General features: G+C 39.6%; 1 protein-coding gene across 1 annotated transcript in view; it reads left to right on the forward strand.

Moving 5' to 3' along the window:
- Window positions 1-25,991, forward strand: part of EFCAB3 (EF-hand calcium binding domain 3) — a 46,070-nt gene that overhangs the window by 4,246 nt on the left and 15,833 nt on the right. The window contains exons 4-10 of the mRNA XM_019944521.3: window positions 2,688-2,741; window positions 3,821-3,922; window positions 12,628-12,718; window positions 15,283-15,359; window positions 21,177-21,320; window positions 23,029-23,100; window positions 24,176-24,296. Coding sequence (XP_019800080.1) covers window positions 2,688-2,741; window positions 3,821-3,922; window positions 12,628-12,718; window positions 15,283-15,359; window positions 21,177-21,320; window positions 23,029-23,100; window positions 24,176-24,296 — 661 coding nt within the window. The remainder of the gene's footprint in view (window positions 1-2,687; window positions 2,742-3,820; window positions 3,923-12,627; window positions 12,719-15,282; window positions 15,360-21,176; window positions 21,321-23,028; window positions 23,101-24,175; window positions 24,297-25,991) is intronic.

Raw genomic sequence — 25,991 nt, forward strand, 5'->3', positions numbered from 1 at the left:
GTTCATGCCCCGGTCCGGGAAGATCCCACATGCGGCTGGGCCCGTGAGCCATGGCCGCTAAGCCTGTGCGTCCGGAGCCTGTGCTCTGCAACGGGAGAGACCACAACAGTGAGCGGCCCGTGTATCGCAAAAAAAAAAAAAAAAAAAAAAAAAAAAAAAAAAGTAGTGATGAGCATAAGCAACTTCTCAATACATTGAAATGAAATGAAAATGTTAGTGATTTATATTAGTAACAACGTCACAGATTCTCCTAGTACTACTATGGTTTGTGGACTACATGAATAATTGAAGAAAATGCTAAAGTTAAGTTAGTGATTAGTGAAAATAAAGATGTATTTTTTTCCATTTGAGCTCAAGGACTCCCTGTATTTATAAATCTATAGATACAGGGTCCATGGACCCTAGATTAAGAACTCCTGATATAGGTCACCCATCCAACATCCTGACCTCCTGCTCCTTGACCTCTTTAACTTCAGTCATCTTTTCCTCCCCTCCCTTAACTACCACTCACATGGTGATGATCTAAACCTTGTCCTCGCCTAATACTTGATCACCCCCAAAATCTTTATTTCATATAACCACTCTCTGCCCTTTATCCTTCCAGTTCATTTACTATGCAGACTTTTCTTCCATAACACAATGTAGGAATGCCTGGAAATCTCCCATTCTGTAAAATTGCCCACCAAAGTAACTGAGCTTATGGGGAAAACCGGGGAAGCCCACTCAAAATCTATGCCACTTTGTAACCAGAGCACTAACAAAAGCAGAAATTGATACTGTGAGGAAGTTGGAAAAGCCCAAATAACCAGCTCAGAATGGCTGGAAGCCATTTAAAAATGCACACATACACACAACCGAAAAAGGAGTTGAAATGCTGACATGCAGCTGAAATAATGTAGATGGAAGTAGAATTCTGAGCAAGTGAACCTGATTCCCCCTCATGCATTGTATGCACTTATTGTTTAATTTTATTAAAATAGAGCTGAGAGGGCCCCTGCTATAGCCAACCCAGGATTTTTTCTTTTCCTGCTGAGGTTTATAATTCTAATTCTCTTACTTAGGAAAAATTATTTATGAACCAATACAACTTTCACATTATTGTGACATTATTTCACTCACCGATTGAATATGATGAATCGGTGCTATTAAACATAGGCTGTAGCAGAACAGAATATAGAATTCCAACTCTCCAGCCACAAGGAGACCTTCAATGTCTTTAACTCAACCATTGTTTCATTATTCAACAACTCCTCCCCGTATGTCCTCACTTCCTTCCTTAAATTAGATTCAATACTTCAACATCATATAACCTTACAAACTCTCAAAACTCCTACCAGACTTGCTTGGCAAAAACCCAGCCATCACCTTACTCTAGGCTTGCCCCTGAACAGCTTTAACATTGCTGAAGAAAATCACAAAACTACACTAATAGAACTCACTTCCACATAATGGCCACGAATATCAAGTCAGCCCTTAATGTGGCCAAAGTGCCTACTACCTTTTCCAAATAAATTCACTTTCTCACTCTCAGAGACAATTTCACACCTTCTCTCTTCAAATTTTGAGGGGGAAGGTGGGGAGAAGAGACTAGGTTTCATTTCTTCTTTCCCTCATATCCCACATTCAAATCTAGGCTTTACTTGAAAAATAGGTCCCGAATCCATCCATTATCATCATCTCCACTGCTGTACCCATAGCCCTAGCCACCATCATCTCTTTCCTGGGCCACTGAAACAGTCTACTATCTAGTCCTCATTCCTCCAATTTCCCCATCCTGCATACACCAGCCAGAGTGATCTTTTGAAAGTTGAAATCAAGTCAAGTTACTCCCTTCTTCAAGACCTCCAGTGACATTCCATTGCAACCAGAATAATATCCAAACTTTATCATCATGGCCTACAAGACCCTGCATAATTTGGCCCCTTTCACACTGGCCTTTTCTCCATCTCTCAGTCACGTCAAATTCATTCCCATTTTAGGCCTATCACACATACTATTTTTCTACTTGGAATGTTCTTCTCTCCGTTCTTTACATGGCTCTCGTCATCATTCAGACCTCAACCCAAATGGAGCCACTTCAGAGAGGCCTTCCCTCAGCTCCCTGTCTAAAAAATCCCACCCACTATTACTCTTTATTATATTGCCCTATTTCATCTTTGATAGCATCTTAACAATACCTCAGAACAACAGTACCTTTTTGCTCATTTGTTTACATGCTCGTTGTCTGTTTCCCTCTACCAGACTGTACACTCCTTAATAGCAAGAACACTGCCAGCATGTTTACTTTTGTATCCCCAAAGCCTAGCAAAGTGCCAGGCACATAGAAGGTACTCCTAAGTATTTGTTGATTAATTACTAAATAAAAATACTCAGGGTCAGGTTTATTTTTCCTGTCTCCCTACACTTACCTGTAACCAATCACTTCTTAATTTAATCTTATTCTAGTAGTCTATAAAAGGAAAGAAAAAAGGAAGATACAGGAATGATTCATTACAGATTGAAAGCTTTGTTTCTAAGATAATACTGTTATCTCTAAGGATAAGATCATAAAATTCTAAGAAAAATTAGAAAAAAATTAGTGAATTCTTACGGTCTTCATAATTTCAGAACTTTACGCGTCCTAAATTTTGTGAGTCTCAGTAATATTTGCTTATCTGATTCTGAGGTTTATTCCCCTTTCCTTACAGGTGATAATACAGTTGGTCTGAATGATTTGATGGATGCTCTCAGTTATATCAAGGGTGAGTTGCGAGCTATGATGAAAAGATGTTATAAATAGCGTCTTAATATTTTGCAATTGGTGGAGAAAAATATATCCCCTTATAAATGTTTAAATTCTTTCATATATGTTCCAGTTTTGTGGATGCTACTGAAATTGGGTAAACAGTAATTAATCTGTACTTATATATCAATACCCATAATATTCTCTGACGTTTTCCCCAAAAGAATTCTTCAACATAGTTACAGATCTCAGGAGCCACAGAACTATTCATTTTCCCCATTAACCCCAATCCTAGAAATTTATCCTCTGGAAATAATTTAATTGAATAAAAGAAAAAAATCTCTTCCTAAAGACCTTCAGGGAAATTTGAAACAGTCTAAATATCTAACAATATGGGAATACCACGTAAATCATGGTAAGTCAGGCTTATGGGATATCATCTGTTGAAATGTTAACTGTAAAAATTATGTAGCAACTTGGAAGCAAGTTTATGAAGTAATTATATTAGGCTGGAAAAGCAGAATACAAAATTGTATGTATATTAGATTTCTACATTATGAAAGTACAGCTTTCATAATGGAAAGCTGGTATATGAAAACCTAAAAATGGTTTTTGTGATAGGGTGGTGGAATTATATTTTTCCCACTTTATAATAATCTTAAATGTTATATTTTACAATGAATGAGGAAAAATTACTTCTGACTGTGTTGAGATGAATGAAATTCTTGGAATGCATAGTGCTCAGAGAAGCAAACTAGGCAAACATTTTTTAAAAATAAATAAAAATAAAATTTCAAAAACTGGTCTATAGAAAAAACTGAATTTTCCAGTGGGGTAGGAGGAAGAGAAAAAAATAAAGCCAAATACCTATATGTAGCTTAATTTGCTATGGGTTGCAGTAACCCACCAGTGAATTATTTTTTTTGTAGCCACTTTCTGATTTCCTGAACCAGAATTTGAAACAGAGGATTTTTTTCTGATCCTCCTGTTAATTCTGGGTATACATGGGTAATGTTATATATAAGCACAAATAGTGTTTTTCATCCTTTGTAGACAGTTATATAATATTTCTGCAATTTATTTCTCACCTTTTCTAAGGAGAGGTGATTGATATCCAGGACTTAGACAACTTTCTAGCAAATGAGGGGGTTGAGCTCACAGAAGAAGAAATGAAACTAATGCCTCATTTGACATTCAATGGTGAGCTTTTTGTTAAATTCTGTTGTCTTCCTAGAAGTTACCTTTGTTATCTTGTATATAAGCTTCTCAGAAATGATCCTTATCTTTCTTGTGTCACCTAGAACAATGCTTCTCAAACTTGAATGTGCGTATAAATCACCTGGTCATCTTGTTAAAATGCAGATTATGATTCAGGTCTGGAGTAGAGCCTAAGAAATTCTGCATTTCTAACAAGCTTCCAGATGGTGGCAATGCTGCTGGTCCAAGGTCCACACTTTGCCTATCTAAGACCTAAAAGATGAAGAAATGATATATTAAGATTGTGCCTGGCCTTTCATTTCTTAAGTCACAAGTACAACCAATATATTATGTGCCTGAGGGCATGATTCCATCCCCAAAATAAGAAGGAAAAATATTAGAGTAATTAAAATTAGCAAATAAAAATGAGTATTAGGGAGAGACACACAGGGAAAGCAGAAGGAGTTAGGGATTGATTGATTGATTTGTTTGCTTATTGAGATTTTTATTATTGCTTATTGAGTCTAGTTACATGACTTATCTGCTGGCTCTTCTGTTATATAACTACTTTAGATTAGACTCGTCTTTTTACTTCTATTACCCTCTTTGTTGTTCTGATACAAAAAAGATGATCTAGGAGCATTTGGGGATTATCAATTCTTACTATAATGATGTTTCTAGAAAGCTTCTGTACAGCTCTGGCCTTGAAAGAAAAGATTGTATATTGATTTATTCAAACAACAAATATTTATTGATCACTGAATATGTCCAGGAACTATACTAAGGGATGAAGAAGGGAATACATACTTGACTTTCTCTGCTAAACCCAACAGAAAGTAGGAAATAAAACACAACCATTATGTTCTCAAATCATGATTTTAATAAATTTGAACCTATTCATTGCAAACATCTCCATTTTCTGTTTTCTCCAGTTAATCATTTCTTCTTATTCAGGAAGATATACTATGTCCCTCTCCTCTCTTCAGTTGAAGAGGTTCTTTTCACTCTTCCAAATCCATTCCTCTTGACCTGATCATCTCCCACTTTTTTTTTTTTTTTTTTTTTTTGCGGTATGTGGGCCTCTCCCTGTTGTGGCCTCTCCCGTTGCGGAGCACAGGCTCCGGACGCGCAGGCTCAGCGGCCATGGCTCACAGGCCCAGCCGCTCTGCGGCATGTGGGATCTTCCCGGACCGGGGCACCAACCCGTGTCCCCTGCATCGGCAGGCGGACTCTCAACCACTGCGCCACCAGGGAAGCCCCAAGGTATAGTTGATTTACAATATTATATTAGTTTCAAGTGCACAGCACAGTGATTCAAATTTTTTATAGATTATACTCCATTTATAGTTATTATAAAGTATTGGCTATATTCCGTGTGCTGTATAATGTATCCTTATTTATTTTATACATAGTAGTTTGTGCCTCTTCATCCCCTACACAGACATGCCATCTTGTAAGTCTTTTTATTCTCTGTACCTGCGGTTAGTAGGTGTCTGCTGAAGCAATGAAGGGATGCGTGTATCCATTCACTTAACAATCATAGTCTACTGTGTGCCAAGTATTACTGTACATGCTTGGGACAAAGCTCACTACTCTCATGGAGCTTACTTTCTAGTGAAGAGATATACACAATAAACAAATAATAGTATGACAGAGATTACAGAGAAAATAAAGCAAAGGAAATGGGTATAGGGGATACTGTAGGTGGAGGAAGTTAATCAAGAAAAGACTCACTGATAAAGGGCATTTAAGCAAAAAGCTAAGGAGACCAGGGAGCAGAAATCTGGAGCAAGAGCACTCCACGCAGAGGGAAGAGCAAGTGCAAAAGCCCTTATACAAGAGCATGCTCATAATATTTGAGAAAGAGTACAGAGGCCACTGTGGCTGAACAGAGTGAGCGAGGGCAATGTAGGAAGACGTAAGGTCATAGAGGTAGGGGACGGGACCACCACATTGAGCTACATAAGCTATACACTGTACAATTCCAGGATTGTGCAATGAGATGTTCCTTTTGGGGGAAGGGGGTGGTGCAGGTGTGGGGAGTAGCTGATCATATAAACCCTGAAGGCTATTGTAAAGATTGGGTTTTTTTCCTGAGTAACACAGGAAAATGAGGATTTGAACAGAGATAGGACATGATCTGACTTAAGTTTTTAAAGGACTGTCCTGGTTCCTGTGTAGAAGAGACTTGGCAGGGGTGAATACAGCAAGAGCAGAAGCAGGGAGACCAGTTAGGAGGTCTTTGCAGTAACCCAGAGCAGGAAGTAGAGGTGGAGGTGGTGAGAGTGGTTGAGTTACATATATATTTTGAAGATGGAATCAACAGTACTTCCTGATAGATATCCCAGGGCCGAGAACATAATAGGCACTAAAAATGTACTTATGAAATGGATGAATTGGATTAGATGTAGAACACAAAAGAAGAGGATTGAAGCATGTTCCAAGCATTTTGGCTTCAACAGAGGATGGAGCATAGGCCTGGAAAGATGCAATTATCATTTCCTGAGATGAACAGATGAATGAATAAGAGACTGGCTAAATGCTATTATATTTGTTGAACTAGTGAAGAAACTAAATGAAATCCATATGGATTCAAATATTATATAAAGAGGAGATATTAAAAATCCGAGTAGTTAGTGATCTGCAGAACATGGGTTAAGCAATCTATTATTATAACTTGCTATTAAGTTGATGCTAGGAAAATTTTCTGACATTCTGGATTGACTCTCAAGAAAAAATCAATGAGGATGAGCAAGTGGTTGCCACATATTTCTCTACCTTTTCCTCTTATTGCCTCTATATGTGATTTTGTAAGCCCCCTCACATCCTTGCTTTCCCTGACTTGGTTGGGTGGTATGGGAGGAAGGGGTTTTTGCTGTACATTTACATAGTTGCTGCTCCAAAAACCATCCATGTTGGTGTACACTAAATTTAAAAATTATAACTAGTTGGTTTGCATGCATAATAACTTAAATGGTATTGTGTAAAGAGGAGTAAGCCTTCTTTTTTCAAATTTATTTATTTATTATTTATTTATTTATTTTTGACTGCACCAGGTCTTATTGCGGCACATGGGATCTTCGTTGTGGCATGTGGACTTCTTAGTTGCAGCATGTGGACTTCTTAGTTGCAGCATGTGGACTCTTCGTTGTGGCATGCAGACTCTTCGTTGCAGCATGCATGCAGGATCTCATTCCCCGACCAGGGATCGAACTCAGGCCCCCTGCAATGGGAGCATGGAGTCTTACCCACTGGACCACCAGGGAAGTCCCAGGAGTAAGCCTTCTAATTTCTGCAAATATCTCCATCATTAATCTAGACTAGTCAGGAGGGAGCAAGAGAGGAAGTGGGGCTCATCAGGATTAGGCCAACCCAGAGAATTTTGCCTACCCAGGTTACCAGACTTGAAGTGGGTGATGGAGTTTGAGAAAAGCCTAAGAGGAGGGAGAAGTGGTGAAGCACAAAAATCTCTGCCCCAAAAGGAAGGAACATCTTGCCTTTCCCTAGTCATTCATTAACTACCTATGTTCAATGGACAGAGGTAATGTTGGGAAAATAGAATATTAAGCTTCTCACCTCAAGGTACTTACACACTTAGTGAAAGCAAAAGAGCCAGGGAGAGAAGGGAAGGGCATCTGCCTGTAAAGCCTGATTCGCCTACAGGGGCAGCATCTCTAAGAGGGAGGTAGCTACTTTTTTTCCCCCTGAAAAATCCAGTTCCCATTGCTCTGGTAACTGAAGTAACTGGTGAGATTCTCTTCTCCTTAAGGCTCATATATCTTTTTTTTAAATTAATTAATTAATTTATTTATTTTTAGCTGTGTTGGGTCTTCGTTTCTGTGCGAGGGCTTTCTCCAGTTGCGGTGAGCGGGGGCCACTCTTCATCGCGGTGCGTGGGCCTCTCACTGTCGCGACCTCTTCTGTTGCGGAGCGCAGGCTCAGTAGTTGTGGTTCACGGGCTTAGTTGCTCTGCGGCATGTGGGATCTTCCCACACCAGGGCTCGAACCCGTGTCCCCTGCATTGGCAGGCAGATTCTCAACCACTGCGCCACCAGGGAAGCCCAGGCTCATATATCTTTAACTATACAGGATGAATTAGGCATTACCCTGAAATGTTAGGTTTTCAGAGGCCACAAATTATAAATCACATTGAGACATAACCTTTTCCCATAAAACCCCTTTCTCCTTTGGTGAACAGTACTGCATAGGAAGAAGCCTAATACTAGATGTTCTCCCTCATCTAATAGTCACTTCCTTTTTATTCTTCGTAAAATCAGAAGGGAATATGAGCCTAGGCGATTCTTAGATTGATATGGTTGAATTAATTCCTATAGAAAACAGCTATATTTATGCAACATCCCTACTTAAATATCTTCAGAATTCCCCAATGCTAATGCTAAAGTCTAGACTCCCTTAGCTTAACAATCAAGATGTATATGTATACACAAAAACCATGTTAAGGGCTTCCCTGGTGGTGCAGTGGTTGAGAATCTGCCTGCCAATGCAGGGGACACAGGTTTGAGCCCTGGCCGGGGAAGATCCCACATGCCGCCGAGCAGCTAAGCCCATGCGCCACAACTACTGAGCCTGAGCTCTAGAGCCCGCAAGCCACAACTACTGAGCCCACATGCCACAACTACTGAAGCCTGTGCACCTAGAGCCCATGCTCTGCAACAAGAGAAGCCATGACAACGAGAAGCCCACGCACCACAACAAAGAGTAGCCCCCGCTCACTGCAACTAGAGAGAGCCCGCGTGCAGCAACAAAGACCCAACACAGCCAATAAATAAATAAATAAATAAGTTTATTAAAATAAAACATGTTAAATGAGTGACATGCTGGGTATAAGAGACTAGAAAAAATGAGGGAGACTGTGGCAATCAGGAAACCTTGGGTTCCAGTTAAAAGGGTGACAGTTTTTCTGCTCCTGCCAATTATTGCTAAATAGGAATGGGGGCCATGTGTTCTCTGATCTTTGGGCTTTTCAGAAGTCATAAACTGATAACTTTTAAATTACCCATGTTTTCATTTATGAAACTCAAAAAAAATTTTAATGCTATTTAAGCCAAATAAAACTTGTATGGGGATCAAATTTGCAATCTCTGTTCTAATAACCAACCCTAGCCCAAATACCTAACCATTTTTGCTCCCATTATCTCACTTCATGCAGTCTTGAACAGTTCCTTGTCTCCTAAGCTCTCATGATTACTCTACATGCTTTTGCTCTTCTTTCACTCTAGACTACTGTTCCCTAGGAGCTACATGCTACGTGTTAAAATTCTACTTCTCCCTACACACAAAACCTAAAACTATTAGAAGAAAACATAGGAGAAAAGCTTCATGACATTGGGTTTGGCAATGATTTCTTGGAAATGACACCAAAAGCATAGGCAACAAAACACAATCAACAGAGTGAAAAGGCAACTTACAGAAAGAAAACATTTGCAAATCACATGTCTAATAAGGGATTAATATCCAGAATATATAAAGAACTCCCATAACTCAATAACAACAACAACAAGTGATAAAAAGACTTGGGCAATAGACTTGAATAGATATGTTTCTACAGTAGATATATAATAACCAACAAGCTTATAAAAAGACACTCACAATCACTAATCATTAGGAAAACGCAAATCAAAACCACAATGATATATCACCTCATACCCATCAGGGTGGCTACTGTCAAACAGAAAACAACAAGTATTGGTAAGGATGTGGAGAAATTAGAACTCTTATGCACTGTTGGTTGGAATGTAAAATGGTGGCCACTATGGAAAACAATATTTCTTCAAAACATTAAAAATAGAATTACCATGTGATCCAGCAATTCCACTTCTGATGTATATTCAAAAGATTGAAAGCAGGGTCTTGAAGAGATATTTGTACACCAATGTGTCACAGCAACATTATTTATGATAGTCAAAAGGTGGAAGCAACCCAAGTGTCCATCAACAGATAAATAAGTGCTTTATCTTAAAATGTGGTACGGGCTTCCCTGGTGGCGCAGTGGTTGAGAGTCCGCCTGCCGATGCAGGGGACATGGTTTCGTGTCCTGGTCCAGGAAGATCCCACATGCCGTGGAGCGGCTGGGCCCGTGAGCCATGGCCGCTGAGCCTGTGCGTCTGGAGCCTGTGCTCCACAGCGGGAGAGGCCACAACAGTGAGAGGCCCGCATAACGCAAAAACAAAACAAAAAAAAAAAAAAAAAAAAAATGTGGTACATATAATGCAATATTATTCATCCTTAAAAAGGAAGGAAATTCTGATACATGATACAACATGGATGAACCTTGAGGATACTATGCTAGGTGAAATATGCAAGTCACAAATACTGTATGATTCTACTTATATGAGGTTCCTCGAGTAGTCAGATTCATAGAAACAGAACGTAGAATGGTGGTCATTAACTTCATTTTAAGTCTTGGTAGCCCCTAATATAGTAGGCCCTAATTAAATATTTGTGTAATTTGTAAATTAAACCTTCCCTTTCTTTCCTCTGTATCCCTAGCCAGAATGAAAGGTAATATAACAAGTTTGGACAGACTAAGGAAAAGTCAAATTATGCACATAATAAATGAATCCCCCAGAACAGGAATAGAAAATCTCTAGAATTGCAGCTAACAAGTGAAGTCTGAAACAACTTGGGGGGCTCAAGCTAAGCCTTTGCTGCCAGAGGTATCTGTGCTTAGCCATCATGAAGACTAGAGACACTCCTAACTTCTGTGCTTAGATGATTTAAATACCGTGAGACCTGTCAGATCTTGAAAATTTCTGATTAAAACAATCATAATACTTTCCTTAATTGCTCTTTTAAAATCACTCTTTTCGATAACACTATAGACTAAAACCTGTGAGAGTTTGATTTTTCCCTCTTTCTGGATGTAAACAATGAAATGGTTCCTAATCAGCATTCAACCAAGGGAACTGGGTAAAATTTTTTACTTCAACAACTTTCAATTCACCAATGTTTAACATGAAAATATATTAATACAGAATTTTTTTTAAAACCTCCCCTTCCCCAAAATCCAATCAGTGTCAAAATATTCTGATTCTGTAACTCATACCCACACATACCCTGAGGGTGCCGAATGAACCACATTGAAATCACAGTTGCTCTAAAGCTGGAAGGAGCTTGTGGGTCATTCTTACCTGGACCTGAGCCTGAGAAGTGAATGAGGTCACAGTTGTGTGATGGAACAAACCCTTTATGGATTCTTGATCTGACTGAAGCCCAGAAGTTGTAAAGTAGCACCACCTAGAAGTAGGTAAATATCCAGATTTTGTAGGAATCTACAAGGAGACCTTTTTTTTTTTAATCTATCATCTCAGTGAGAGATTGAAGGTAGTTTTTTTAAAGTAATGATTATTTTAAGCCATGAGGATGATTTCACAGCACCTTTCAACTGCCTACATTGTCAAGCCTCTCCGGAGTTCCCAGCTCTGTGATAGGTTTCCAGATTTTGAGCACATGTAATTGAGTTGTTTAGAAGCAACAGTTTTCCAGAGTCTGAGGTAAAGACTTAGGAAAATTGACTGAACTCTAACCAAACATTCAGAGACTTTTTCTTCATGGTTTAATAGTGTATGATTGTCTGCTGTTCCTAAGTCAGCAACCCAGTTTTCTTGTCAGTGAACTACCTAATACACTCTATATATTAAAAAGATAATTAGAGGACTTCCCTGGTGGCGCAGTGGTTAAGAACTTGCCTGCCAGTGCAGGAGACATGGGTTCGAGCCCTGGGCCGGGAAGATCCCACATGCTGCAGAGCAACTAAGCCTGTGTGCCACAACTACTGAGCCTGCGCTCTAGAGCCCGCGAGCCACAACTACTGAGCCCATGCGCCACAACTGCTTAAGCCCATGTGCTTAGAGCCCGTGCTCTGCAGCAAGAGAAGCCACCGCAATGAGAAGCCCATTCACCGCAACAAAGAGTAGCCCCTGCTCACCGCAACTAGAGAAAGCCTGCGACCCCAATGCAGCCAAAAATAAATAAATATAAATAAATAAATTGATATTAAAAAAGATAATTAGATAAGACCAACAATAAAAGGGAGAAGCCCTACCAACCCAGCTTCTGGTCCATAGGTTCTGATTCTTAAACTATGCAGAAGTAGAAAGGAAGGACTAGGGAGTCCTTTGTGGTTAATAGTCCATTCAGGGAGATCTAAGGTAGCAAAACAGCATTATATCCCACCCCTGTTCTTATTTTTTAAAAAGACCAGTGGGTTCATAAGAACTGATAGGGCAGGGGTGGACCTCCCAGAAGGAAACCCTGGGAAAATCTACTTACTACCCAGCAGCTATCCAAGATATAAACAATTAGGTAAATATTTTGCAAATGCTATAACATTTTATTCTCTGTCAATTATGAGATGAAAAGCACATTTTAAAAATAAATTTTGTCTTTAAATAACTTTTTCTACATATTTGCAGAATGCTCTACCATTTATTTTTATATAGGATCAGAATGATACTATTTGCAGGAGGAGCAATGGCAAGAAGTTTCACTTAGAGATCTTGGGATAGTAAAGGGACCCGTCCACTTGGCCTTCCAACTTTGCACATGCCTCTAACTTGCATTTGCACATATTTCCATTCCATGAGGCCCTGGACTTCAAACTCCAGGTCTCGAACTGGGAAAGTTGTAAAAGAATATAAACACATTAATCTGTGATTTGATCCTTAACTGTATCTTCTGAATTCCAGACAGAGTTACTGGCCACATGGCAGTTTCTGATATTAAAGCAAAACTTAAACTGAATCCTTCAACAAAAATACCCAACTTCCATGGCAAGAGGTAAGTAATGAATTTATTAATGTGATCAATATATTAAGATAAAGAATTATTAAGGTGATGAATATATTAAATACTCATAAAGGCTATAATGAAACAAGTTAGAATGTTCTTCAAATATCTATTCTGTGATAAAATTAATTATAAAACAAAACATCTGAATTGAAGATAAAGATTTTTTTATGAAAAGAAAGATATATATATATACTTTTTGATTAGAGAAACAAAGAGTTCTTCCTATTCTCCCAAATGAGAGGCTATTTTTGTGTGAGGGGACAGAATACCCCAGAAGAAGAAGGTTGTCAGAAGGCTAGAGGAGTTGTCAGTTACACATTAAGACATTTCAAGTGCCAGTTTAAAGGAGAAAAAACTCAGAGGATCATAAACCCCTAAGTGTCAGAATATAGAAAAAGAGTATGTAGCTCAAAAATGGCCAGTAAAATGAAATCTGATAAATTAGCTATGACTAACCTTGAGCTAAAATTGGGAAGGGAGGTTTGCCTGTGACATTAACAATAGCTTTTTCTCAACCTGATAACTACAAATTCCAATAAACAGTAGCCACTAGTGACTGAAAATGAAAGCCTGATGCAAATTTTATCAGATCATAAAAAGAAAAGCCTCTTTCCTCTCTCACAATTATCCATTTTCTTTGCCACTTTGAGAGTATGTCTCCTAGTGTCCTTGACTATGCCATTCTACAGGAATATGTTACGGACTTTTTTATCAGAATGTGGGTAACACAACCTTGTAGCAGCCAAATTCCTTGATCTCATTGTTCCCTTACCCTTCATCACGAACTGTCTTTTGAAGTAGTGACTTCCTTGTCACTGAAAGTAGTCAAGCAAAGACTAGATAATACCACATGTAGAGGGAATTCCTACATGAGATGAGAGGCTAGACTGGGTCCATTCCAAATCTAAAGTTCTTTGAACCTTTGAAACACTGTAAAATAAAAAATCTATTTCCCATGTTTGATCCAAGATAAGATTTGAAATTCTGCCAAGAGTATGGTTTTTTAAACGTAGCTAATAAAGAACTTGCATTGCCTGGGCTTCTACTTTCTTCTTGCTTCTTGAGAACTTCATATTTCTCCATCCACTACATCTTTTCTGTGTGTGTGTGATACGCGGGCCTCTCACTGTTGTGGCCTCTCCCATTGCGGAGCACAGGCCCCGTACGCGCAGGCTCAGCGGCCATGGCTTACAGGCCCAGCCGCTCCACGGCATGTGGGATCTTCCCGGACCAGGGCACGAACCCGTGTCCCCTGCATCGGCAGGTGGACTCTCAACCACTGCGCCACCAGGGAAGCCCCACTGCATCTTTTATATCATGCAAAAGAAATCTGTTTATATTTAGAAATACAACAAATATAAAATAACCAATCTGAGTAAAGGCATCAAGTTGGTAATGAAAAGCAAACACTAGAAGATATCAATGATAGTAAAGGCTGAGAAAAATAAGACTAATTAGATCAAATTCCGTGTCAGAAAAATTGAGAATGGTGCATTTCACCTCCTATTTTACCAGGTCCTCTTTAAAAATGGGCTGAATCTAGTAGACACTGTAGAGGATACTAAATTCATAAACTATAATTTTTTTATTTAACTACCATGTTTAGTATTTCTTATAGTTTTACTTTTTTAATTGCTTCTTGTAAAAGCACAAAAACTAAGAGATGACATATTTCTTAAAACTTTTAGTTCTACTAGTATCAAAACTAAATGTATTTTAAATAAAATTAATCCATAAAATTATGATTATTATAAATTTACTATTAAATTACCATATTATAAGTAAACCCAGTTTTGCATAATACATTTTTATGTTCCTAAACTAATAAATTGCTGCAGATATATACAAAATATCCCCAAAGTATTAATATTTTCCTCTTTTTCCAGATTTTATTTTCCTGAGGAAATAAAAGGTCACCTAGGGTTCCAAACTTTCCAGAACTTTTCTCTCTTGATGAGAGATAGATAGATATGGTTGATATAGAGACATCGAGACAGAGAGAGAGAGAGAGGGAGAAAGAAAGAGATCGATCTACCGCTCTCGCTCTCTCATATTCTGGTAAAAATACAATTTAGCAAAGTTGTAAAATAAATGTGAATACAAAATTTCATTGTAAGTATATTCACCATAAGATTATTTAAACTAGTTAAAAGTTTGAAACAACTTATATTTCTAACAATAGGAATAGTGTGAGGCTTATATTCTTCAACTTTGGCAACAAATAAACCTGGATTTGAATCCCAGGGCTTCCAGTTATTAGCTGTGTGACTCAGGACAAGTTATTTAATCCCTCTGAGCCTCAGTTTCCTCTTTTGTAAAATAGGAGAAATCAGATTTTTTAAGGGGATAAGGTTGATGGGCAAGTATAGGGGAGAGGTGGACCTCAGTGGCCAACATCACTGTCCATCCTGTAGCTATTGGCAATTGACAGTAACAGGGCCCTTAGGTGGTGTGACTCTGGATATATTTTGATGTTTACAGTCACTCCAGTCAGCAGAAACTGATGAAGGGAACTAATATTTGCTGGTTTCAATAAGTATCTCTTTTCTCAGGGATAAAGATTTACCAGGACCGCTGCCAAGCCAATTACAGCACAAAGAAAGGAAGTTGAGCCGTTCACAAATGCGAGGTAATGAGACCCATCCCAAAATAAAAGCATAAACAAAAGCCCCTTAATATATCTTAGCATTTTTTTTTCTCTAAGGGAGATCTGGGATTTCAAAGGTTGTCTACAGTACTCTGTTATTTAAAAACAAAAAATATCTATATTTTATGATACAATGTCTAATTTGTGGGAAGGAAGGTGGATTACTTTTTTTAGTATTTATTTATTTTTTGGCTGTGCCAAGTCTTAGTTGCAGCACGTGGGATCTTCATTGTGGCAGGCGGGATCTTTAGTTGCAGCATGTGGGATCTTTAGTTGTGGCATGCAGACTTCTTAGTTGCAGCATGCGGACTTCTTAGTTGCAGCATGAGGACTCTTAGTTGCCACATGCATGCAGGAACTAGTTCCCCGACCAGGGATCGAACCTGGGCCCCCTGCATTGGGAGCGTGGAGTCTTACCCACTGGACTACCAGGCAAGTCCTGGGGGATTACTTTCAAATAGACATCTTCAAGAATTTATACAGTCCTGGCCAAATATTTTTATTCCAAGGAGAACTTGTGGTGTGGAGAAGAAAAAATATAAGGTCAAATAGAAATTAAGTAGCAAAGCAGTATCAACACAACTAAAGTCCCAGAATTTATCATAGAAAAAAATTATAATGATAAAATGAGCTACCCTCACTACAGTTCATTCATCCAAACAACAAATAATTACTTAAAGCCAACAGTGTACTAGGCGAAACACAGGTCAGACATGTTCCCTGCCCTAATAGGAAGTCTTACAGGGAAGACAGTTAAACCATGAATTTGTTGATTGAACCATTTAAATTACAACATGACACAAGTTATGATAGGGAAAGTATAGAGTTAAAGGAGCATAAAAGAAAGTGTCCTAACTTAGTCTCAGTAAGGATAGGAGGGAAGTCCCAGCGAAAGCTGAATAATGAGTAAATCAGACAAAGAGCACAGAAGGGAGTGTTCTGGGTAGAAAGAGTGGAATCTGCAAAGACCCAGAGAAAAGGGAAAACATGACACACTAGAAAAACTAAAAAAAAAAAAAAAAATCAAGCGTGGCTGTGTTTGGGTTCTGAGAAGGTTAATGCTTCACCCCTCCAAGTTTGGAACCAACTAAGACATTCCTCCAAGAGACAGGAATCAAAAAAACACCTTTATTGCTGGGAAAGCTGGTTTGGGAAACACAAAAGATTGTCAGAATCAGAACTTCATTTTTCACTGTAAAACTGAACTAAATGCCTTAATAGTAACAGTTTATGGCTTTATACAACTTCAAGGTTTCTGAAGTACATTAATATACATTGGTGCTTTAGGGGTACCCACTATTTGTTTTAATCAGGTATTATACATACAGACATAGAAACAACTGTCCTGGAAGAAGTATTTTATTCTCAGAGATCCCTAAAAGTAAGAGACACAGCACACCATGAAGAGGGAAGCACCAGAGTCAGTCAAAAGACAAAGGGTAGAGGGAAGTGGGCAAGAGCCTTAGTTTGGTTTCTGCAGGAAGGAATAGACAAGGCAGGATAAGCAGGTTTAGGATTGGCTAGGTAAATCATTTCAGTGAGCTCTGGGTTTCAGGGCTGTCCCTAGTTGTCTGCCCTGCAGTGATTAGGACAGAGGAACAGTAGCCCAGAGTTTAAGAGCCTAAGAAAGTTGGTGACTGGGGATACGGTCTCTGGATTGGTTGGTTTGTATATATATGAAGAACATACTCACAGGCAAGTCTTTTACTATCTCTAGGAACTGGCTAGTTATGGGAGGGGCAGGCCCTCCAGGATCAGCAAGGCCCCAGATATCAAAGCATCAAATACAGAAACTAGAAAATGTGGTTGTCGTGAGGATTAAGCACTATGACAGGTGAATTTGTTCATTTTATAAATATTTATTGAACACCTCCAAATCCCCAACATCTGCTACCATCCTCACTCTCAATTGATATCCTTGCTTCCTGCCCCTTTATAATTGGAGAATTCTGATTCTGCAATCAGAATAGAACTTCCACAGACTCCCACTTCCATATCTACCCCCACCAGCATCTATACCCACAAACTCTGCCCTCCTCCCTCTTCCACAAATGAACTTTATACTTTTATCTAAAGTCAATCCTTCCATTGTGGACTAGATCACATCTCCTCTCTCAAATTCAAAGATACGACCAAAGAAACTGTGCCCCCCTCTCCAACACCAATTTTTTTCACTCTCTAGTATATCATTCCTGATCAAGCTCAGTCCTTGATCCTCTTCTCTTCTTCATCCCACTCACACATGTGGTGATCTCATCTAGTCTTAGGCTTTAAATACCTATATGCCAACAATTCCCAAATGTATATGTCCAGCCAGGTCTCTCTCCCCAGCTCCAGGCTCATATCTAACTGCCTACCTGACATCTCCAATTGTATGTCTAATAGACACCTCAAACTCAACATGTCAAAAACTGAACTCCTGGGAAATTCCCTGGCCGTCCAGTGGTTAGGACTCCACGCTGCCGCTGCCGGGGTCCCAGGTTCAGGGAACTAAGATTCTGCAAGCCACACGGCATGGCCAAAAAAAAAAAAATACAACTGAACTCCTGATATGTTCCTCTTACTCTTTTTTTTTTATTGTAGTAAAATATACATAACATAAAAATTACAATTTTTAAGAGTTCACACAGATCAGTGGCATTAAATATGTTCACAATGTCCTCTAACCGTCACTACCATCCACCTCCAGAACTTTTTCATCATCCCAAACTGAACTTCCAGACCCATTAACCAGTAACTCCCCATCCTCCCCTCCCCTCAGCCTCTTACTTTTAAACTTTGACCTACCCATAGCCTTCCCCATCTCAGATAATGATATTTCATCCTTCCACTTGTTCTGGAAAAACTCTGGAGTCATCCTTGACTCTTTGTTCTCACCCTACCTCTAAATCCATCAGGAGGGACTTCTCTAGTGGCACAGTGGTTAACAATCCGCCTGCCAACGCAGGGGACACGGGTTTGAGCCCTGGTCAGGGAAGATCCCACATGCTGTGGAGCAACTAAGCCCGTGTGCCACAACTACTGAGACTGCGCTCTAGAGCCTGCAAGCCACAACTACTGAGCCCGCATGCCACAATTACTGAAGCCCACATGCCTAGAGCCTGTGCTCCACAGCAAGAGAAGCCACCAGAATGAGAAGCCCGCCCACCACAACGAAGAGTAGCCCCTGCTCGCGGCAACTAGAGAAAGCCTGCGTGCAGCAACAAAGACCCAATGCAGCCAAAAATATAAATAAATAAATAAATAAATGTGTATTTTAAAAAATAAATAAATAAAATAAATCCATCAGGAAATCTCATTGGCTCTACCTTTAAAATATATCGAGATTTATACCACCTCTACTGCTACAACCCTGGTCTAAAGCACTGTTATTGCTCACCCACAATAGCCTCCTACCTGAGGCTAGTCTCCCTGCTTCTACCCAAATCCTTACAAAAGTCTGTTCTAACAATAGCCACAGTGATCCTGTTAAAATATAAGTCAGGTCGGGGAGAGGGAGGCGCTGACCTATGTAACTCTGAAAACAACATTTTGACTAGAAACTGTAAGACTGAACACAAAAGGAGCTATACATAAACAGCACACAATACACTCTAATTAGTAAAGTTGTTTCTCCTAGGGGTATACATTAACAATCCTGAAACCGTTGCACATGTATACGACAATTGAATAAATAAGTGACTCAATGGTGGATGGTGGGAGCCAGGTTTCTCTCTGTTGGAGTAGGAAGTTTCAGATAAACAAAGGGAGAAGGCTAAAGTGAAGCAGTGGAACTGGATTAGAGTGAGACATTAGTGTGAACTCATGTTTAACTTAATGGATGCAGATGGATAGATCGAGAAATAATATGATATGTGTGTATACATGGGTTAGTATATGTGCATATATTTCCTAGCTCTGTTTGCTGAGAGGACTTAAAAGCACTGACACCCCCATAGCAACAAGCATACCCAGCACCCAAATCTTGACTTCCAATGTCAGTCTCCTATCAAAGAATCAGAGTTCCTTGGATAAATGGCTGATTCTAGGGCTTTGGCAGAGAATATACAAAATGAACCTGGAATATCTTGCAGTACCAGAAAGTAAGGAGATGCTCAAAATACAAAAGGACAAGAGCATGTCAAGGAGATACAGAAATGAACCTGAAAGAGCTCACAACAGCCAAAGCTGGAACAGTTTGAACAACAAAAATAAACAGAATAGTATTGGATTATAACTCAAAGTATAAAATAAATATCGTTAAGCCCCTAGTGATAGAAATAAATGATTGAATTTTTTTTTTTCGCTGTGTTGGGTCTTCGTTGCTGCACATGGGCTTTCTCCAGTTGCATCAAGCAGGGGCTACTCTTGGTTGTGGTGCGCGGGCTTTTCATTACGGTGGCTTCTCTTGTTGTGGAGCTTGGGCTGTAGGCACACGGGCTTCAGTAGTTGTGGCATGTGGGCTCAGTAGTTGTGGTGCACGGGCTTAGCTGCTCCATGGCATGTGGGATCTTCCTGGACCAGGGCTCTAACCCGTGTGCCCTGCATTGGCAGGCGGATTCCTAACCACTGCACCACCAGGGAAGTCCCATGATTGAATTTTTTAAATGAAAAAGAGACAAACCTCTCTTACAAGACAATTCCAAATAACGTATGTAGATATTACCTCTTCCAGGAGGTAGAGCTTAATTCCCCATTCCCCTGAGCCCTCTGTCCCTTGAGTCTGGACTGTCCTTAGTAACTTGCTTCCAAAGAGTAGAATATGAAAAAGGAAGGAAGGAAGTTTACAGTGGAAAAATCTGACGAACACTACCTCAGCCAGTTAATCAAGGTTGCCATCACCAGTGATAAGTCATGCTGATAGCCTTAATAAATGATGATAACACCACTTCAGTTCTGTGGTCTTCCTCCCCAAAACCCATAATCTCAGGCTAACCATGAGAAGAACATCAGAAAAACCCAAATTGAAGGACTTCTACAAAGTACCTGAACAACACTCCTCAAAACTGACAAGGTTGGACTTCTCTGCTGGCGCAGTGGCTAAGAATCCTCCTACCAATGCAGGGAACACAGGTTAGATCCCTGGTCCGGGAAGATCCCACATGCCACGGAGCAACTAAGCCCACGAGCCATAACTACTGAGCCTGTGCGCCACTACTACTGAAGCCCGCGCACCTAGAGCCCGTGCTCCGCAACAATAGAAGCCACCACAATGAGAAGCCCGCGCACCTCAAGGAAGAGTAGCCCCCGATGGCTGCAACTAGAGAAAGCACACGCGCAGCAACGAAGACCCAACCCAGCCAAAAAAATGAAAAACAAACAAACAAAAACACTTCCTTGCTGGCTGTCAGCCAGGAGCCTCTCTCAGACCTTTAAGGCTGCCTGCATTCCACATCACATGCCCTCTCCATCTTCAAACCAGCAACAATGAGTCAAGTCCTTCTCCTGCTTTGAATCTCTCACTTCATCTGCCACATCTCTCTTGCTTCATAAGGGACCCATTCAGATAATCCAGGGTAATCTACCTTAATGACATCTGCAAAATCCCTTTTGTCATGTAAAGTAATACATTCACAGGTTCCAGGAATTAGGGTATGAACATCTTTCAAGAGCCATTTTGCCTATATATTTGCTTTTCCACCAATTAGTTTATTCTAGTTCAAATCTCATGGAAGGACACTGTCCTTTATAAGAAATGTCTACTAAATACCCAAATTTCTCTAGTTTTTCAGAACATGACCTCCAATCAACGGTAATATCTGTTCTAGTTCCATAAGAATATGTATTTATTCCTGTCCTAACCTAATTCCATTTCCCCAGCCTTCCAAGATGCCTACAACTTCTTTAACAAGGATAAAACTGGCTGTATTGATTTACATGGAATGATGCGCACTTTAGCTAAATTGGGAGTGAATCTAACCAAGCACGATGTCTGTAATGAACTAAGATGTGCTGATATTGATCGTGAGTACTTTGACTTGTCATTATTTTTTTCATAAAAAATTTTTATAAATATATATTTTTTCTCAGACTACATAAACATGAGAAGTAAACCTCATTCATTTGCCAAAAGCACATATATGTGTTTCTCTTTAAAGTTATCGGTATACAAGTTATGAAATCAAATTAATGCTACAAAATGGGCTAGTCTTTGAAAAAGCCTGTGTGGAAATGAAAAGTGACTGTCGTATTTAATGTCAAATTCAGATTACTTGTCCTAATGTACATTTTGGAGGGTGCCTTGAAATAACAGATACAAAGGCATTGGCAATTTCAAAAATAACCTGTTACTATTACCCAAAAACTGGCTTCACCTCTTGGTGGGTGTTGAGGCAAAAGACACAACCAAGCCAAAGAGCAGAAGGAAGGATTTATTACTTGCAACAAGTAAGGAGAATGCTGGAGATCTTTCCCAAAGCAGTGTCTCCCCAGACAGCAAAAATGGGAAGGTTTTAAGCTAAGGAAGCATGCATATTCATGAAGGGGCTGGAGCAGAGGAGAATTCAGCGTAGATTTGGGGCAAAGGTCGACAGAGTCCAGGCTCTAGTTGATTGGGGTTATGAGAGTCAGCAAAGGTCAGCAGCATCATTCCTTAGGCTCTAGGTATTCTGGTAAAGGTTGAGTGCTCAAGGGGGGTTGGATCCTGCAAAACAGCTCAGGAATGTGCTTCAGGCTAATCTCAACTTTCAAAACAGAACTGGGAGTCTTTACAACTGGTATGTTGTTTCCAATATGGTTAAGTTATTTTCCTGGCCTGGTAATACCAGTTTGTTCTTACGTTCTTTGTTCCTTTCAAATCATTAACTATGAGGCATATTCTTCTGCAAGGGCAAGCACTGTGGCCAGGCTTAGATGACAAAATGGCTTAGGCCTAAAATGGCTTCTCTTATGTCAAGAAAGTTATGCCTAGTTTTCTTCCTCCGGGACCCCCTACCCTATCTGCCTACATTGCCAAGGAAATCCAAGCCCTTTGTTTCTGTTTGAATCATTTTAGTACAGATCTTCCTTCCATCATTAGAGCCCACCTATATTGAATCTTAAATGCCACAGCATTTTTATTGATATTTTTAAAGCATATAGGTAATGTTTTCTTTGAATATACTGGTTTTTTTTGTTTGTTTGTTTTTTGCGGTACGCGGGCCTCTCACTGCTGTGGCCTCTCCCGCTGCGGAGCGCAGGCTCCGGACGCGCAGGCTCAGCGGCCATGGCTCACAGGCCCAGCCGCTCCGCAGCATGTGGGATCTTCCCGGACCGGGGCACGAACCCGCGTCCCCTGCATCAGCAGGCAGACTCTCAACCACTGCGCCACCAGGGAAGCCCTGAATATACTGATTTAGTGACTAGTAGCCCAAGCTGGTATGTTGTGTGGAATATATATTCAGCACAGTACCTCATCTCACCTCTCCTCACCCACCTGCCAGTGCCCCATTCAATCAGCAGCATCCCATGTGTGTCAGTCACCATTTAATTAAAGTGTCACTTGTTTCCACTAACTCTACCCAAATTTTTATTCTTTCATTGAAACACAAACACTCTAATAGCACTCGCTATCCTTTAATTTTAGTGGAAACAGGGTAAAACTCTGGCATATTCTAATAATAGAAATATAGAGGTGGGAGTGAAGTGGGAAGGTAAATATATCCTTGTTCTGAGCTTTAGATCTCTGTTGCAGGAGATGGGAAGGTGAATTTCTCAGACTTTATAAAGGTGCTAACAGATAACAACCGCTTCCTGAAGGCTGTGGGTGAGTAGAAATATTGCTGAATAGATGGCAGATGGTTAGTTGCAATTCATGGCACTGTAAAGATTATTCATTTAGGTCTCCAATCAGGAAGGTGTAGTCTGGGATGTGATTTACTTTTGTACTGCTTCTCTAAAACAAAATTTGCTAAGGAAATTGATACAGTTTTAGAATTTTAACTTAAATGCATCAAGTCCTTCTGCAGAAGACGCTGCTTTTTGGACTCCAATGAGAACACTCAGGCAGTGGTGTAGAAAATTTTGGTCACCTTTTATAGTACTTTAATTCTTTACCAGTACCTGTGCTACTTTGGGAGGTACTCCTCCTACAGAAGAAAAATTGTCTTTTTAGAAAAAGAAAAATTCTCTCTCTCTCTCAGGCAAATTTGAGTATAGATAATTCACTGTTCCTGAAAAATATCTTCCTCACCCTGGTGAAGCCTCTGCCCTCAGTGTGAGGGCTGGAGAGTCTGCTGGAGGTTCGAGAGCATGTTTTCACACAAGGTTATAATGAAGTGGAGGTACTCAAATTATTGTTGTTAGTCCTCTAACGGTTTGTTTATGAGTTTAACAAGCTGCCTTGGAAAATCTAACCCTATTCATATCATGTCTTCTAGGATAAATGCATTCCAAATTCCAAATATTGTATACAGTTTTGAAAAATACATCCTTTCATAAGCTATGAACTGTTTTAGTATAAACAGAAGTTACTGTTTCAAGTATCACTATAGTAACAAGGGTTTGCCTGCACACCAGAAGTATGTATATCAACAATTCCTTTACATAGAAGAACAGAACAATAGTCCTTAACACATAATTCATGTTTATGTTAAATGTATTACTGTATTTACTTAGAAGTCACTGAACTAAAAGTATTTCATTTAAAATTCCATGATTATTTTGTCTGTTCAGTAATCAAAATGACCTTTTTACCAAATAGAACAGACTTCGAATGTTTTTCTATAATTCTGTAGTTCTTGACTTGGTATTAATACTGTATATACAGTAAAACAATTTAATCCTTTTTATGATAGATTTTTTTTCAGAAGGCATTTTGAATTTTTTTTTTCCCTCCATAGTTCCAGAAACGGAGAGCTGTTTAGATTTAGCTGGCAACCCAGGGATCCTATTGTTTGAAATCCTATCAAAGCTTGTAGAGACTTCAGCCTTACCCAGAAAGGCTCTAATGGAAATAGTAAGGTAGGTGGCAAAGAAAGAACAAAAACGACCTTCTCGGCAGCATTTATGAGGATATTAACAAGGCAGCCACCTCTCCCAAACATCCTACTCCACGGATCTGCTCCAAAACGAAGGAGAAGGTGTATAGGCAAATAAATAGTCATGTGCCACAATAAGACAGCCAAAAGTTCAGCTTCTCCTACCCTAGGCTAGAGAATCCCAGAGGAACGAGACTTTTCCAGGAATGATTTTGGGTGAGCTTGGAAATCTAGTTTGAATACAAGATACTCCCATTCACACTGGATCTACCAGGGGCTGTCAAAAGGTCCTTTGGGATGAGGTACAGCAATTTCATACTTCCCAAAGTAGTCTTTGGACTGGACCAGAGCCAGAATTAGACTTGAGAATAGAGGATAAGGAAACATTCTCACACCCAAATGTGTTTATTCCAGCAAATATCACGAAAGATACATTTCCTCAATCTATGTCTATCATTGTATTACAAAAATTAAATGTTTCTGTTATCAATCTTTTCAACTCTTACTCTCTCAAAGCATTCTACTATCCCACTTAGAGAGACTTAAAAATACAGAATGCCACCAACAATGTAAAATATCCTTCCGCTGCTCAACAGGTAATCTCTTTATACTATCCTACACCTCGGTCAGATGTGGAACAGAGGGTGCACAACATTCTACATTTCATTCCAAGTCAAATACATTTATTAAATGCCTGCTGTTGGTACACAAATTTGGCACATTCCTTAACCATTCAGCCTCAGTTTCCTCATCTATAAAATGAGAATAATAATACCCATAACACAATTACAGGGAAATTGTGAGATGTGATAATGAAGGTAAAGTGCTCAGTAAATCATAAGAGCTCAATAAATGTTAGCAATTATTATTATGTGAAAGTAACTAGAATAAGCATAGAATACACACGTTATTTATTTTAATCCTCACCTACTGATATGCCCTATCATCCCCACTTTACAGATTAAAAAAGCTAAAGCACAGGTCAGTTAAGTAACCTGCCCAAAGGGGTAGGGGTGCCTAGATTTTAGCACAAACTGTCTGGTTCCAGAAACCATGCTCTTTTCCACCTCCTTGTATTGCGGCTTATATCCAGTAAGTGCTCAGGAAATGTTAGCAGATGTTGGTGTTTTTATTGTTATTATGGTTGTGGTAGTTACTTATCATATACCTGGTTCCTAAGGAGATCAGAAGTATTTAATAGGTGGCATTTGCATTTAAGGAGCTTAAAATATAAATGGAAAGAAAGGACTTCCCTGGTGGCACAGTGGTTAAGGATCCTCCTGCCAATGCAGTGGACAGGAGTTCGATCCCTGGTCCAGGAAGATCCCACATGCTGCGGAGCAGCAAAGCCCATGAGCCACAACTACTGAGCCTGTGCTCTAGAGCCCACAAGCCACAACTACTGAAGCCTGCGTACCTAGAGCCTGTGATCCACGAAAAGAGAAGCCACTAAAATGAGAAGCCCGCGCATCACAACGAAGAGTAGCCCCCACTCTCTGCAACTAGAGAAAGCTCATATGCAGCAACAAAGACCCAATGCAGCCAAATAAATAAATAATTAATTAATTTTAAAAAATCTTCCAACAAACAAAAGTCCAGGACTAGATGGCTTCACAGGTGAATTCTATCACACATTTAGAGAAGAGCTAACACCCATCCTTCTCCAAAGGATCTTCCA

This window comes from Tursiops truncatus, chromosome 20 (genome assembly GCF_011762595.2).
Source record: "Tursiops truncatus isolate mTurTru1 chromosome 20, mTurTru1.mat.Y, whole genome shotgun sequence".
Taxonomy (NCBI): domain Eukaryota; kingdom Metazoa; phylum Chordata; class Mammalia; order Artiodactyla; family Delphinidae; genus Tursiops; species Tursiops truncatus.